Source organism: Saccopteryx bilineata, chromosome 2 (genome assembly GCF_036850765.1).
Source record: "Saccopteryx bilineata isolate mSacBil1 chromosome 2, mSacBil1_pri_phased_curated, whole genome shotgun sequence".
NCBI classification, from domain to species: domain Eukaryota; kingdom Metazoa; phylum Chordata; class Mammalia; order Chiroptera; family Emballonuridae; genus Saccopteryx; species Saccopteryx bilineata.
This window is the reverse complement of record NC_089491.1, coordinates 215,395,519-215,407,777: the sequence shown is the minus strand read 5'-3', so window position 1 is coordinate 215,407,777 and position 12,259 is coordinate 215,395,519. Positions and strand designations below refer to the sequence as shown.

The window sequence follows — 12,259 nt, the reverse complement described above, 5'->3', positions numbered from 1 at the left end:
GCCTTCGAGTGGATGTGCATCCCAGTGTTTGCCAGACCTCCTTCACCCAGTCTGAAAAAAATACACCTCATGGATGTTTCCTCAGTGTTGGGTAATTGAAACATCGTTGTAAGCCTGGAGATATTCCAGCTCAGTTTCTAATATCTTGGTCTACCTTCTTCCAGACACACCCTGTGTTTAGGTTTTGGAGTTGTTTAGAGTTTTTTGGTGGAAAGCACCAAACAATGTTGATACATTCTGATTGTTTTAAAAAATAAAATTCCCCAGAAACTCCCAGGTAGTAAAGGCTGAAATGGTACAATTGAGTTGAAGCAAATCTATTTCTGAGTTAAGCCAGGGTTAATGCTAAGCTCTAGGAAATCAAGATTTGTGTTTTTGCCAAGTTTTCCGGTTTATTTCCATCTCATCTACCCTTCCTTTGCAAAAAAGAAATGGACCTGCCAGTTTCTCCTTTTAATTTAGTATCTTCCACCAGGTTTCACAAACCCACCAGAATAAGGTGGTTACATGGACCCCTGACCTTGCAAGGTTTAGATAACAGAATGTTTTCACTGATAGTTGTAAAACAGAAATAACCACATCCCGTTTGACTCCAAGCTCCCTAAACCTAAACCTTTCTCTTCTTTTCCTCTCTGGTGCAATAATGAAGTTTGACAGAGACGCTTGACACCATTAGCAGTAAATGAATTTTTCAATAAAGACTAACAGAGGAAAACTATAGAAATTCAGATATATTTATTTATTTTTGACCCAGAGAATTCTTTATCTCCTGTACCTTTGCTCTCTATGTATATTCTATGAGACATTTTAATTAAAATTAAACCAATAACTGTCTCCTTCAATTCTTCTTCTCGGAACCTGTCACTCACCTTCGTAGAGGTCCTGAGCGTTTCTTCAGGGCCACTGTCCTGGAATAAAAGGCAGTAGAGTGTGCTTTATCCTGAGACTTATCTTTGCAAACTTAGCAATACTTCCTCCTTTTCACATAGGAAAGCTTAAAGAGAAGCAGTCTCAAATGTGAACAGGAGTCTGTCCCATTTCTCCCTAAAACTGGGAAGAAGCAGGTTCTGTCCTTGTACATTTGTATTATAAATATTCAAAGACTCTCATCCAGTATCTTCCACATAATACACATTTTTTTTTTGTATTTTTCTGAAGCTGGAAACGGGGAGAGACAGTCAGACAGACTCCCGCATGCGCCCGACCGGGATCCACCCGGCACGCCCACCAGGGGCGACACTTTGCCCACCAGGGGGCGATGCTCTGCCCCTCCAGGGTGTCGCTCTGCCGAGACCAGAGCTACTCTAGCGCCTGGGGCAGAGGCCAAGGAGCCATCCCCAGCGCCCGGGCCATCTTTGCTCCAATGGAGCCTTGGCTGCGGGAGGGGAAGAGAGAGACAGAGAGGAAGGGGGGGGGGTGGAGAAGCAAATGGGCACCTCTCCTATGTGCCCTGGCCGGGAATCGAACCTGGGTCCCCCACACGCCAGGCCGACGCTCTACCGCTGAGCCAACCGGCCAGGGCCCACATAATACACATTTTAACTCCTACTTTAAACTTGCAGAATATTTTTTTATGGCTTCTGTGATGCCTTACTTTAAAATGTCTGTCAACCTAATATTTTTACTTTCTTCTGTTATTATCTTCAAGGTTCTGCACGGAAACACCTTTCAGTGGAAAGAATCCTATCTGTTTTGACAAAAGTGTATAGCATGTACAGCATAAACCTTCACATCTACAAGGGTCTTAAAAAAAATCCAAGAGTTCACTAGAATGCCTTCAAAGCAAAGTCCCCTAAAGCTCGCTCTGTATACTTACAAAATGAAAATGGGAGAGAGGAATGCTCCATAAACAGCTACCTCCTTTAAAACTGCCTTGGCTGAGTGGCTTCATGGATAAAGCGCTATCAAAGTGAGCCAAGGTCATGGGCTCAATCCCTGGTCAGGGTACATATGAGAAACAATAAATGACTGTACAACTAAGAAGAACAGTGAATTGATGCCTCTCTCTTTCTTTCTCTCTCTCAAATCAATGAAAAAAAAAAGCCTGAAAATGCATGGTAGATTTTAAAGGATTATTTGAATTCATGCATGTATATACACTTAGTCACGGGGTTGCATGGTACACAGTTTGGAAATTGTGCTGGAAGACGTTATTCTTCGTTTCTCAAAACTTATAGTTCTAACATATCATGTATTGAAAAATAACCTGGAGTAATATATATAATTCACTTCTTTCTCACACAGTATTAATAGGGTATTTAAGGTTGATCTCACAAATATTAAATCTCTATGTGATTATTTGATTGTTATAAGTAAACACAACAAAATATATATATTCTTTTGTAATATCATGTTAATATCATCTGAATAGTTTTCAGCTTCTCTGTTGGGGAAAAATCATCAATTATCACAGAAAACTACCACAGTCACATCTCCAACATTCATCTCTCACTTGCCCTTCTTTCAGTCTTTGTTCACCATATTCAAGTTTCTTTCTATTGTATGTACTTCTGATCCTTAAAACAAAGTAACTAAACTCTTAATTTATTATTTCAAAAAATCTGCAATTAATGGTGCCCAGGTGAGACAGACCAGGTGCAAATCCTCTCTTCTCCCTCCCTTTCTGGCTGAGTTAACTCTCACCTCTTCATCTGTGACTTGGAAGGTTAACCCAACACAAGTCTCAAGTAATCAGGGTATTTTACAACCTTTTTACAGATCCCATCTCCGGTCATACCTAGAACCTCTAGCAAACCCTTTCCCTATTGTTCCTGATCCTCCAAATGTCCTTGAACCTCCCTCACTGACAGACCTTTCTCTAGAAATGTTAAGAGTATGTCAGACTGATGAGGAGACCTGCTGTGAGTAGCAGCTTACTGCCTCCCATCCCATCTGAACTAAATTCCTCGACTTCTCAAATGTCAACACATCCCCACTACTAGCTCCCACTCTTCAACCCCATCAACACTCTTAATACATTCACATGACCCTTCCTTAGAATATCCTCTTTCTTGCTCCCTTTTCTTTTTTGAGTTTGATATCAAATGCTCTGTAAGAAAACAAACACACAAACAAAAACCCCTCTTCCTGACATCCCTAATTTAGCCATCCCTGTGCAATAAGTCTGTAACTTCATTTTCTTTTAATGAATTTGCATATACACACACAAATATTTTATACCAAGTTGTACTTAGTGATGTATGTATTTTCCCATGCCTTTTGCCCCAGTGTTCTTCTCACAGAAATATGTTAAGGAAACAAATGTATCAGTTTTTACCCTGTTTACAGTGGAAGTGTAAAAACCTTTGATTGATCCACCAGTACTAAACATTTTCATTCTTATGACTAATAGATACTTTAAATACAATAAATTCATATGGAGAAAAAAATGTTCGTTAAGAGGTATGGCCACATTGGGTGTTTGCTCTGGGACAAAAGTTGTGTGCTGAATGACTCTGAAGTTTTCATTTATTTGTTTGTTGGTTTGCGTGCCTGTTTTATCATTCAGGATGCTGTTCGTTTACAAAACATGTTCACGAGTACTCAAAACTTACCTTCTGGCATCTTCCCATTTATTTCAGGTTTAGGTAACATTTCTTTGGCTTCAGCCTTCACTTGGATATTGAAAGTTGATTCACTCATCAAATACTCTAGAACTCTCTACTTAAAAAGAAGAACATGAAGAACAATCCCGAGGTATGATTGGTGTGGAGATAATGAGGTCTGGTAACCTTGGAGTGCAATATCCCTTAGCCTTGATGTTTGTCATCAGTAAGCATGTAGACAATGGGCCAAGGCAAAGCACCTTGGGCAAGCAGCATACCAGGCACACGCCCTTGGGAGTGGTCAGACTTCTGCCTAACTCTTAGATTATTGCCTAATTCGACAGCTGCATCTCTTCCTCTCCCCCTCTAGACAGCATTTTGGAACATAAATGAATAGCTTGATAGAAGGCTAATTTTGACCTGTTTCATTTATGTTCTAAAAAAAAAGGTAAATCACTCACAAATTTGGATTTCTTATTAGCAACATATTACATAAAGACTCACCTAAATAACACTGGGTTGAGAGTCACTGTGCAAAACGGCCATCCCTGACAAGGTCAATGCAAGGTCCTAGGCAGGATTATCCTTGTCACTTTATCCACAGCTATCCTGAATGTCTGTTTTCTCAGGACAGAGAAGTGATTTCTGTTGTAAAACAGGCTAAGAGTCTTCCCACTTTGTTACCATAACACCTGATGAGGAGAACATTTTGGAAACTGAGGCTGTAGTACGTTCCATAACTATTTCCAAAACTGATATACAATGGTCAGGCTTTCAAAGCCTGATACCTTTTCCACCATTGCATATTGCTGCTCTATTACTGAAATTCTCTGAAGAGGCAAATCCCACTACTGGACTGATTTTCACACTACCTCTGGGGTCAGCATGAATGCCTTCTTTCTTACTCTTCTCTTGTACTTCCTTTATATTTGATAAAGTATAAGATATTCTTTTAAATTAGTCCTCATGGCAACCTTGGAATTACCATCATTCTTCAAACAAGTTATATAAACCAGCTGCCAATAGCGGTCTCTGGTTAAACATTTAATTTTGATGTCCCATAGAGTTACTACTGAAATACATTAAGCTCATTTATAAACTATAACTTATTTAAATTTAAAGGCTGTAACTGAAGTACTTTTGTGTAATGGTTACAGGATAAAGACTAATTTTAAAAGTGTTAAATTGTTTAAAATATGTGAACACTTCATGCGTGCACTACTGAAGTAAAAACCCATGAATTAAGTGGTAACTTAAGAAAATGGGCAAGTAAAATGTCACATACTCTGTCTATATGCAATTCTGTGAGATGCATAGTTAAATGTAGGTGTGTTTTGTTATTCATTTAAACATTTCTTTGTCTATTCATTAAAATTATAATGAATTATATTATAATTATAATCTTATAATGTGAAAAACTGCACCCATTATTGGGAGAAAGAGTTTTATTATGAAAAACTTGATTGCTATTTACAGTCTAGACTTCCACAGATATTAAAGGCTGCCATTGAGATAAAGAAATTAATAACATCTTTGTGTCTTAGAGAAGGAACTGTAGAAGGAGATGAGAGAGAATGCAACTCAGGACCTACTTTTGGTCCACAAAAAAGTGTCAGTATGAGGTTCTAGAAGAGAAGACAGGTTAAAAAGCCTGTTAAACTCTCAAATATTGATATGTCAGTCACTGTGTCTGCCATTACAGCTAATACCCAGCAAGGCAGCACCTCTGTAGAAAGTACCACAATTCCCAACACTGTTAGAAGTCTAGAGTGGCCACATCCTCCAAACATTCAGTAAGGCAGCTAAAGGAACTACTTGGTTACCTAGGAACCACTCTGGCTTCCAAAGGAGATGAATAAAAGGTAGAAATTCTCAAGGATGAATATGAGTGTAGCTTAAAATGTAAGAATAAGTTTAGGGGTTCTGTTATAAATGGAATTGTTCCCCCCAAGTTCATATGTAGAAGCCAAATTTTACTATCTCAAAACATAACTGCATTTGGGGAAAGGGCTTCCAAAGAGGTCATTAAGTTAAAATGAGGTCACTAGGGTGGACCCAAGTCCAATCTGACCAGTGTCCTTATAAGGAGATTAGGACATATAGAGAGATGTCAAGGGTGTGCAAACACCGAGGGAAGACCAAGTAAAAACACAGCAAGAGGGTGGCTACCTGAAGGTCAAGGAGAAAGGCCTTAGAGAACCCCAATCCTGGTGGCACTTCAGTCTTGGACTTCTACATTCTGGAACTGTGAGAAAATAAATTTATCTTGATTAAACCACCCTGTCTGTGGTATTTTGTTATAGCAGCTCCAGCAAACTAAGAATTATAAATGTCAATACAAGGTTAGTATCTGATAAAATTTTCTAAAGAAAAATGGAACGGGCCATTGTATTTTCAGAGCTGGATGGTCTTAAAAGGGACACGTTAGCTGTTTGAGACCATGGTGCCATGTTGACACACAATGAAGAGAAAGAAGAACTGTTTAATTTCTATTTTTTTCTGTTGAAATGAATGATCTTCCAAGTGAAAAGGGCAAAAGAACCATTGGCCACTGGTAATCAAAGTCAAAGATCAGTGATAGAATCATAGAACAAGTCCTAGCTGCTCCAGATGAGGGTCTGTTATGTGCTGAATGATGTCCCTCTCCCAGATTCACGTCAAAATTTATATGTTGATATCCAAATCCGTAATGCCTCAGAATATGACTATATTTGTGGAGATAAGACCTCTAAAGAAGTCGTTGAAATGAGGTCATTAGGTTGGACCTTAAACCAGTACAATGGTCCTTATAGGAAGAGATTAGGACACAGACATACAGAGGGATGACCATGTGAAGTCATGGAGAAGGCCATCCTCAAGCTCAGAAGAGAAGCCTCAGAAGTAACCAACCCAGCCAACACCTTGATCTCAGACTTCCAGTCTCCAGAACTCTGAGAGAATGTACTTCTGTTGTTTAAGCCACCCAGGCTGTGGTATTTGTGATGGCCGCATTAGCAAACTAATGCAGGGTTCACTGTTTGACTTAGGTTGTTTGGGGGGAGCCCACCACCAGTGGTGCAGTGGTTGGAGTGCTGAGGGCACTGGTTCAAGCCCCAGTCAGGGCAGGTTTGAGAAGCAATCAGTGAGTACACTACTAAGTGGAATAATGAGTTGATAATTATCTTTCTCTCTCCCCACCCATTCCACTTCTTCTCTCTCTCTCTCTCTCAAAAAAAAAAAAAGATTGGAAATATAAGATGTGTTTCACAGCACTATGCATAAAACAGATTTGGGAGAAACAATGGCGAGAGTGACCAACCTGAGTTGACAAATCAAATGGCAATGTTCAACTGCACACTGGGGTGGGGAACAGACTACCCCACCTGGCAGGTCAGAGCACTTAGAGAGTACCGTAATCAGTCCAGAACACAGAGTAGAATGGCCAGGACATGGAAGGAACCAGAAACCATGCCATCTGCACAACTGTTGAAGGAAATGTCTGAGTTACCTGGGAAGGAGAGGACTCCGGAGGCAGAAGCTGCATGAAAACTGCTGGCAAATAAGTGAAGCAATGTGGTGTGGAACAGATTTATTCTGCTTGGTCACCGGGGTACAAGGACATCTGAGGTTCAAGGAAAGACAATGCGGTAAGAACTTTATAGATACCAGAACAGCTCAAAGACAGAATGCACTGTCTGAACGGATAGCAAACATCTCACAAGTTGAGCCATTTAAGTTGTAGAGATTCCAGCCATCTGGTGGTTGGTTCTTTTGTAGGGTTCTAACAAGGGATGTTCCTTTATTTCCTGCTCAGGGAATCTGAAAGATACCTCAGGGCAGGAAATGGCATTAAGTGCAGAACAGAGATAGTGGCTGAGAAGTAAAAACCATCAAGATCTGAGTAGTAATAGAACAGGAGAAAACGTAAGGACTGTCCATCATTCTGACAGTCAGGGCTAATCATCTTCCCTGGAACAACATCTTGTCCAGGGAATGTGCGAGTGTGCTGAATTTCCAGTGAAAGGGAAGCTGCTAAATCTAAGAAAGAACTCTTATTTTTACAGATTATTACCGTGCTTCTATATTTTTGAATTATGTGCTCAATAAAACTCCCTTACTTTTAAAAATTGCTTCTTCCCACTTAGGACTGGCTTCACGGGACATGCAACCTATGCAGTCACATGGGGTCCTGTGCTCGGAAGAGACCTGTGGTTGGTTCAACAATCTGTGTCACCAACTGAAAATTCTTAAGTTTGGAATAAGGGAGTCTTGTCTTTGCATATTGTACTAGACCCCCACAATTTGTGGCTGGTCCTGCCCCCTACCCATCTTCAAGTCATACTTCTCTTTGCATGTAGATGCCTTTAACTGCTCATTCAAGTCTGGAACAGTCAGGGAATTATGGTGCTGAATAGATGTGTTTGGAAAGCAAGTAAGCTTTGCTGTCACTTAAGCATTTCCCTGTAGTACCAACTTCCTGTCACTTACTTGCTATCAGATTTTGGAGTTCCTTAGTTTCAGTTTCCTGACTTACAAGTGGGAATAATAACAGCGAGGGCCTCACTGGCTTTTGTAGGGAATAAATGACATCAGGTATGTAAAGTAATATTGCATGATTACAAGTATTTATTCTTTGTTGAGAATTTTCAAAGGGCACAGGAAAAAAAGTAATCCAAGGTTCAGGATGGGAGGTGGGAGGGGAGAGATGAACATTTAGGGAAGCTAGCAGATAAATACTGACTTCTCAGGAAATAAGCCACCAGTCTCCCTAGCTGAGCCATGGCCCCACACATTCTCTCCCACTAGCCCCCCTGTGGACTGAGGCTTGGTGACTGATGTTCCTTCAGGTCAGGAGGGGATACATCTGGACAATTCTAGACCATTCTAGACATAATAAAGAACAAGGACAGAGTTTGAGGTCAGAAGTTCTTAGTTATGGGGGATAAATAAGAATCTTCTCTATAAACCTTCCCCTCTTAACTTTCACTAAACCCCCATCTCGGAAGTATGTTCCATCCCTGTCTGCCAACAAAATCCCGCTAACCGGCCCCTCCTCTTATGAAACAAATAAACAAACAAATAAAAAGAATCCTTCCAAAAAAACGAAACAAAACAAAAAACCCTACAATAAACAACAACAAAAAATTTTTTGAAATCTTTCTTTCAAGGGTAAGTGGGTCGGTCACCAGCTTCTTAACGAGTTCCGGCTTTCTCCTTTGGTTCGTTCTAAAGATAGAATTTCCAGGTTGGTTGTGGCTGCTTTTGAAGGAGGAAAAAAAATGAGGCTTTTGCTTTCTCAACAAGCGAAGACATTCTATTTCTTTTAAGCTTATCTAGTTCCCATTCTCTTTTAAAAACGCCTCCCCCACTTATCCAAACTGAGACAAAAACCGAAATGCGGCTAAAAACGCAACCCAGCTGCAGCCTTTGATACGGCATTCCCGGAGACCTACGGGGTCGGATGAGTCAAGCTCACGGGAACGAGCAGGGAGTGCTCCAGCCTTTTCTGGAGCTCAGACGTCCTACTACTCACCTTCCTTGCTCCTGCGCTGTCCCTCTCCTGGCCCCAGAATCCCCCTCCTACTGCTCCCGGGGGTTAGGGGACCGGCGGCGTGGGCCGCCAGCGGGGAACGCTGCACCTGTGGGCTCCTGCGCGCGGGCCCCACCAGGCCCGAGCGCGTGCAGCTCCCCGGCGCCTCCGCTAGGGGTCTCTCTCCGGTGCCGAGCGGGGAGGGCCGGATCAGCTGACTTCAGGCTCGGAGCCCCACAGCCCCGCTCCTGCTCCGTCAGTTTCCTCGGCAGCAGTGGGAAAGAACAGCCAGAGCAGCGCGATCGCAGGGGCCAACAGAGACAGCGGTAGCGGCGGCGGCAGCGGCTGCAACGGCAAAGCAAGGGCGCGGCGTATCGCACACGCACAGCAGCGCACTCGGTGCCACGCGCAGGGTCGCGATGCTGCCCCGTTTGGCACTGGTCCTGCTGGCCGCCTGGACCGCTCAGGCACTGGAGGTGGGTGCCGCCCTTCGGAATGGGGGGAGGGGGCCCAGTGTGGAGCCATCGTCCCCAAGTCTTTCATCCGGAGAAGCCGGAGGCAGTCAAGGGAATCCCTTTCCCCTCTGCGACCAGCGCTCTCGCTTAAGGTCGCCCTGCGCATCCCCGCCTCGGGCCCAGCCCCGTCCCGGAGACGTGGAGAGGGAACGGGCAGGGCGTCGGGCTCCGGGGTCCGTGCCTCTTGGGGACGAGTAGTGGAGGCGATCCTGAGCTCAGACCCTGACTCGGTCCCGGACTCGGCCGGGAGCGAGGGCCCGGGTTGGGGAAGAGCCATCCAGAGGAAGCACGTGGGGTAAAACCGAAAACGCAGCGCCCCTGGATCCTGTCCCCAGATCGGAATCGCCGTCCTTCCCTTTCTCTCGGGCCCCGGGACGATGAATCGGGACAGCTCGGGAAGCGCCTTCTTACCCTGGCTTCCTTTGCCTTTTCCGCCCCGTTTCACCTTCGCTTCGCATCCCCACCACCCTGTCCCTGCCGGATCTCCTCTGCCTTCCTCTTCGCGGCTGCTCGCCGCGGCCGCCTAGGTGCGACCCCTATCAGGGTCGCGCACCACCTTCCGCAGGCAAACTTTGTACATTTTTGCGTCTCGCTTTTGTGTAAGTTGGAGAGATGGAAGGGGTCAGAGACCCCCGCCACCTCGCACCTTCCCCCAGACTGGACGTCCTGCGTGTTCGCTCGCACCTTCAGCTTCACCCGGAGAGAAAGTCCCCGGGAACAAAAGCCGCGACACCCCGCCCTCGCCAGCCGGGGCGCGGTGGACTGAGCCGCGTTAGTCGGTGCGCCACCGCGGCTCCCGCCGATCCCTTCCTGGCGCTGTGCTTCTGTCCCGGAAGGGGCTGGGGCGCTGCTGTGGCGGAACCTCTGGGCACCTCAGCTTCCCACCCCCATCACCCCCGAGAATTGCTAATGCTGTGTTGGGCTGTAAAGTCCTCGGGGAGAAAATACGTGGAGAGCGGGGTGTGCAGTGGAAAGGGCAGTGGCGAGTGGTGCGGAGTCACGAGTTCTCCCCTCCTGTGCATCAAAGGAGGCGTTTGTCTGATTAAGGCGCGGCCTCCTCCCTGGCAGCTCCGGGCACTCCGGTGTCGAACCCCTGGCGGCGCAGGCTGATGGGGAGGGTCCTCCAAGTGTTTTTTTTAGGCTGCCAATGAAGGTATTGAATTGAGTGAAGATTAAGACGGAGAAGATGGCGCCTCTGCAGTGCAGCAAAGAAAAGCTGTGTGGAGGCTGCAGCCTGGTGAAATCCACCCACCGCTAGGTGTATAACAAGTCTTTCCCATTCATCCAACTCTGAAACATTCAGATAATGCTTGTGCAAAATGACTATTTTTCTTTTTAGCTGAAGATGCTTAGAAGTTGTTTGCCTGACGGTTGGGGCACAGGAGGTTGTTATTTCGCGTAGCTGGGTTCCCATTCGCTATTTTACCATTTGCAGCCTTGCCTCCACATTTTTTTCTCTCCTCATTTTCCCCCCTCTCCTGTTCCCTTACCTCATGGTAATTTTCCAAAAAAGCAATTTTCAGACAAGTGTTTTTCTGTAATTTCACTGAGATTATACAGACTATCACATCATTACAATTTTTAGCCCCTAATTTACGAGGTCATTGAACTTTTCCCAAACCCTCTGTCTTATCTACAAGTGGCTCAGGAGGTAGTTTAGGGATTGTTGAGACTAAATTTTTAAGAATTAAAGAGCCTGGTTTTCCATATTTTAAAAGAAATGCATTTAATTAAGGGAACTCTGATTTCTCTGATGATATAAATTTACTCCTACAATTATTTTTTTCCTGATTGTTTTACTACATATTTAAAAAACACAAATTATATATAATTATAACCTTTAGATTTGAAGTTTTTGTAAAAAAATAAATATTTAACTTTGGAGCAATGGTGTTTTTTTTCTATATAAAAAGAGGCTGTGGGCCCTGGCCGGTTGGCTCAGCGGTAGAGCGTCAGCCTAGCGTGCTGAGGACCCGGGTTCGATTCCCGGCCAGGGCACACAGGAGAAGTTCCCATTTGCTTCTCCACCCCTCTGCCGAGGCGCCTTCCTCTCTGTCTCTCTCTTCCCCTCCCGCAGCCAAGGCTCCATTGGAGCAAAGATGGCCCGGGCCCTGGGGATGGCTCTGTGGCCTCTGCCTCAGGCGCTAGAGTGGCTCTGGTCGCAATGTGGCAACGCCCAGGATGGGCAGAGCATCGCCCCTGGTGGGCGTGCCGGGTGGATCCCGGTCGGGCGCATGCGGGAGTCTGTCTGTCTCTCCCTGTTTCCAGCTTCAGAAAAATGCAAAAAAAAAAAGAAAGAAAAAAGAGGCTGTGTGGAGGCAAATATGATTTAGTCTATATTTTGACCTTTTGATTGCATTTCTTTGCTTGCTCTGCTATCCTTTTGGACATTGCACTGGTTGTCACACTCAGAGGGTGGGGGTACGTTCACATTAGTTCATTTTTTAAAGCACTAGTGGAAGAGTGGGTAATTCACTCTAATGAGCTTTACCCAGCTGTATCTGTATCCACAGAGTAGATGTAATTATGACTTGACTGTCTTGTAGGGCTTAGAAAATAAGTATGCTACTGGTATTTCTAAACAAGAAACTAATAAGCACAGTGATAATGGGGCCTCAGCTTTTGGAGGAAGCCTTATTACATGGGTTGATGATTTTGCATGGCGAATGGATAGAGGCTGAGCTTAAAGA

At 44.3% G+C, this 12,259-nt stretch overlaps 1 protein-coding gene and 1 non-coding gene across 7 annotated transcripts in view; both read left to right on the top strand.

Moving 5' to 3' along the window:
• The first annotated feature begins 9,247 nt into the window (after positions 1–9,247).
• The window catches only part of APP (amyloid beta precursor protein), a 323,882-nt gene continuing 320,870 nt past the window's right edge, over positions 9,248–12,259 (top strand). For 2 of the 6 annotated variants that reach the window (XM_066259113.1, XM_066259112.1), the window contains exon 1: positions 9,248–9,530. In XM_066259113.1, coding sequence (XP_066115210.1) covers positions 9,474–9,530 — 57 coding nt within the window. In that variant the 5' untranslated portion in view covers positions 9,248–9,473. The remainder of the gene's footprint in view (positions 9,531–12,259) is intronic. The other 4 variants (XM_066259111.1, XM_066259110.1, XM_066259109.1 and 1 more) reach the window with 2 other exon arrangements.
• TRNAA-AGC (transfer RNA alanine (anticodon AGC)) lies at positions 11,492–11,567 on the top strand. Its single transcript has one exon. It is a non-coding gene; the product is annotated as a tRNA-Ala (tRNA).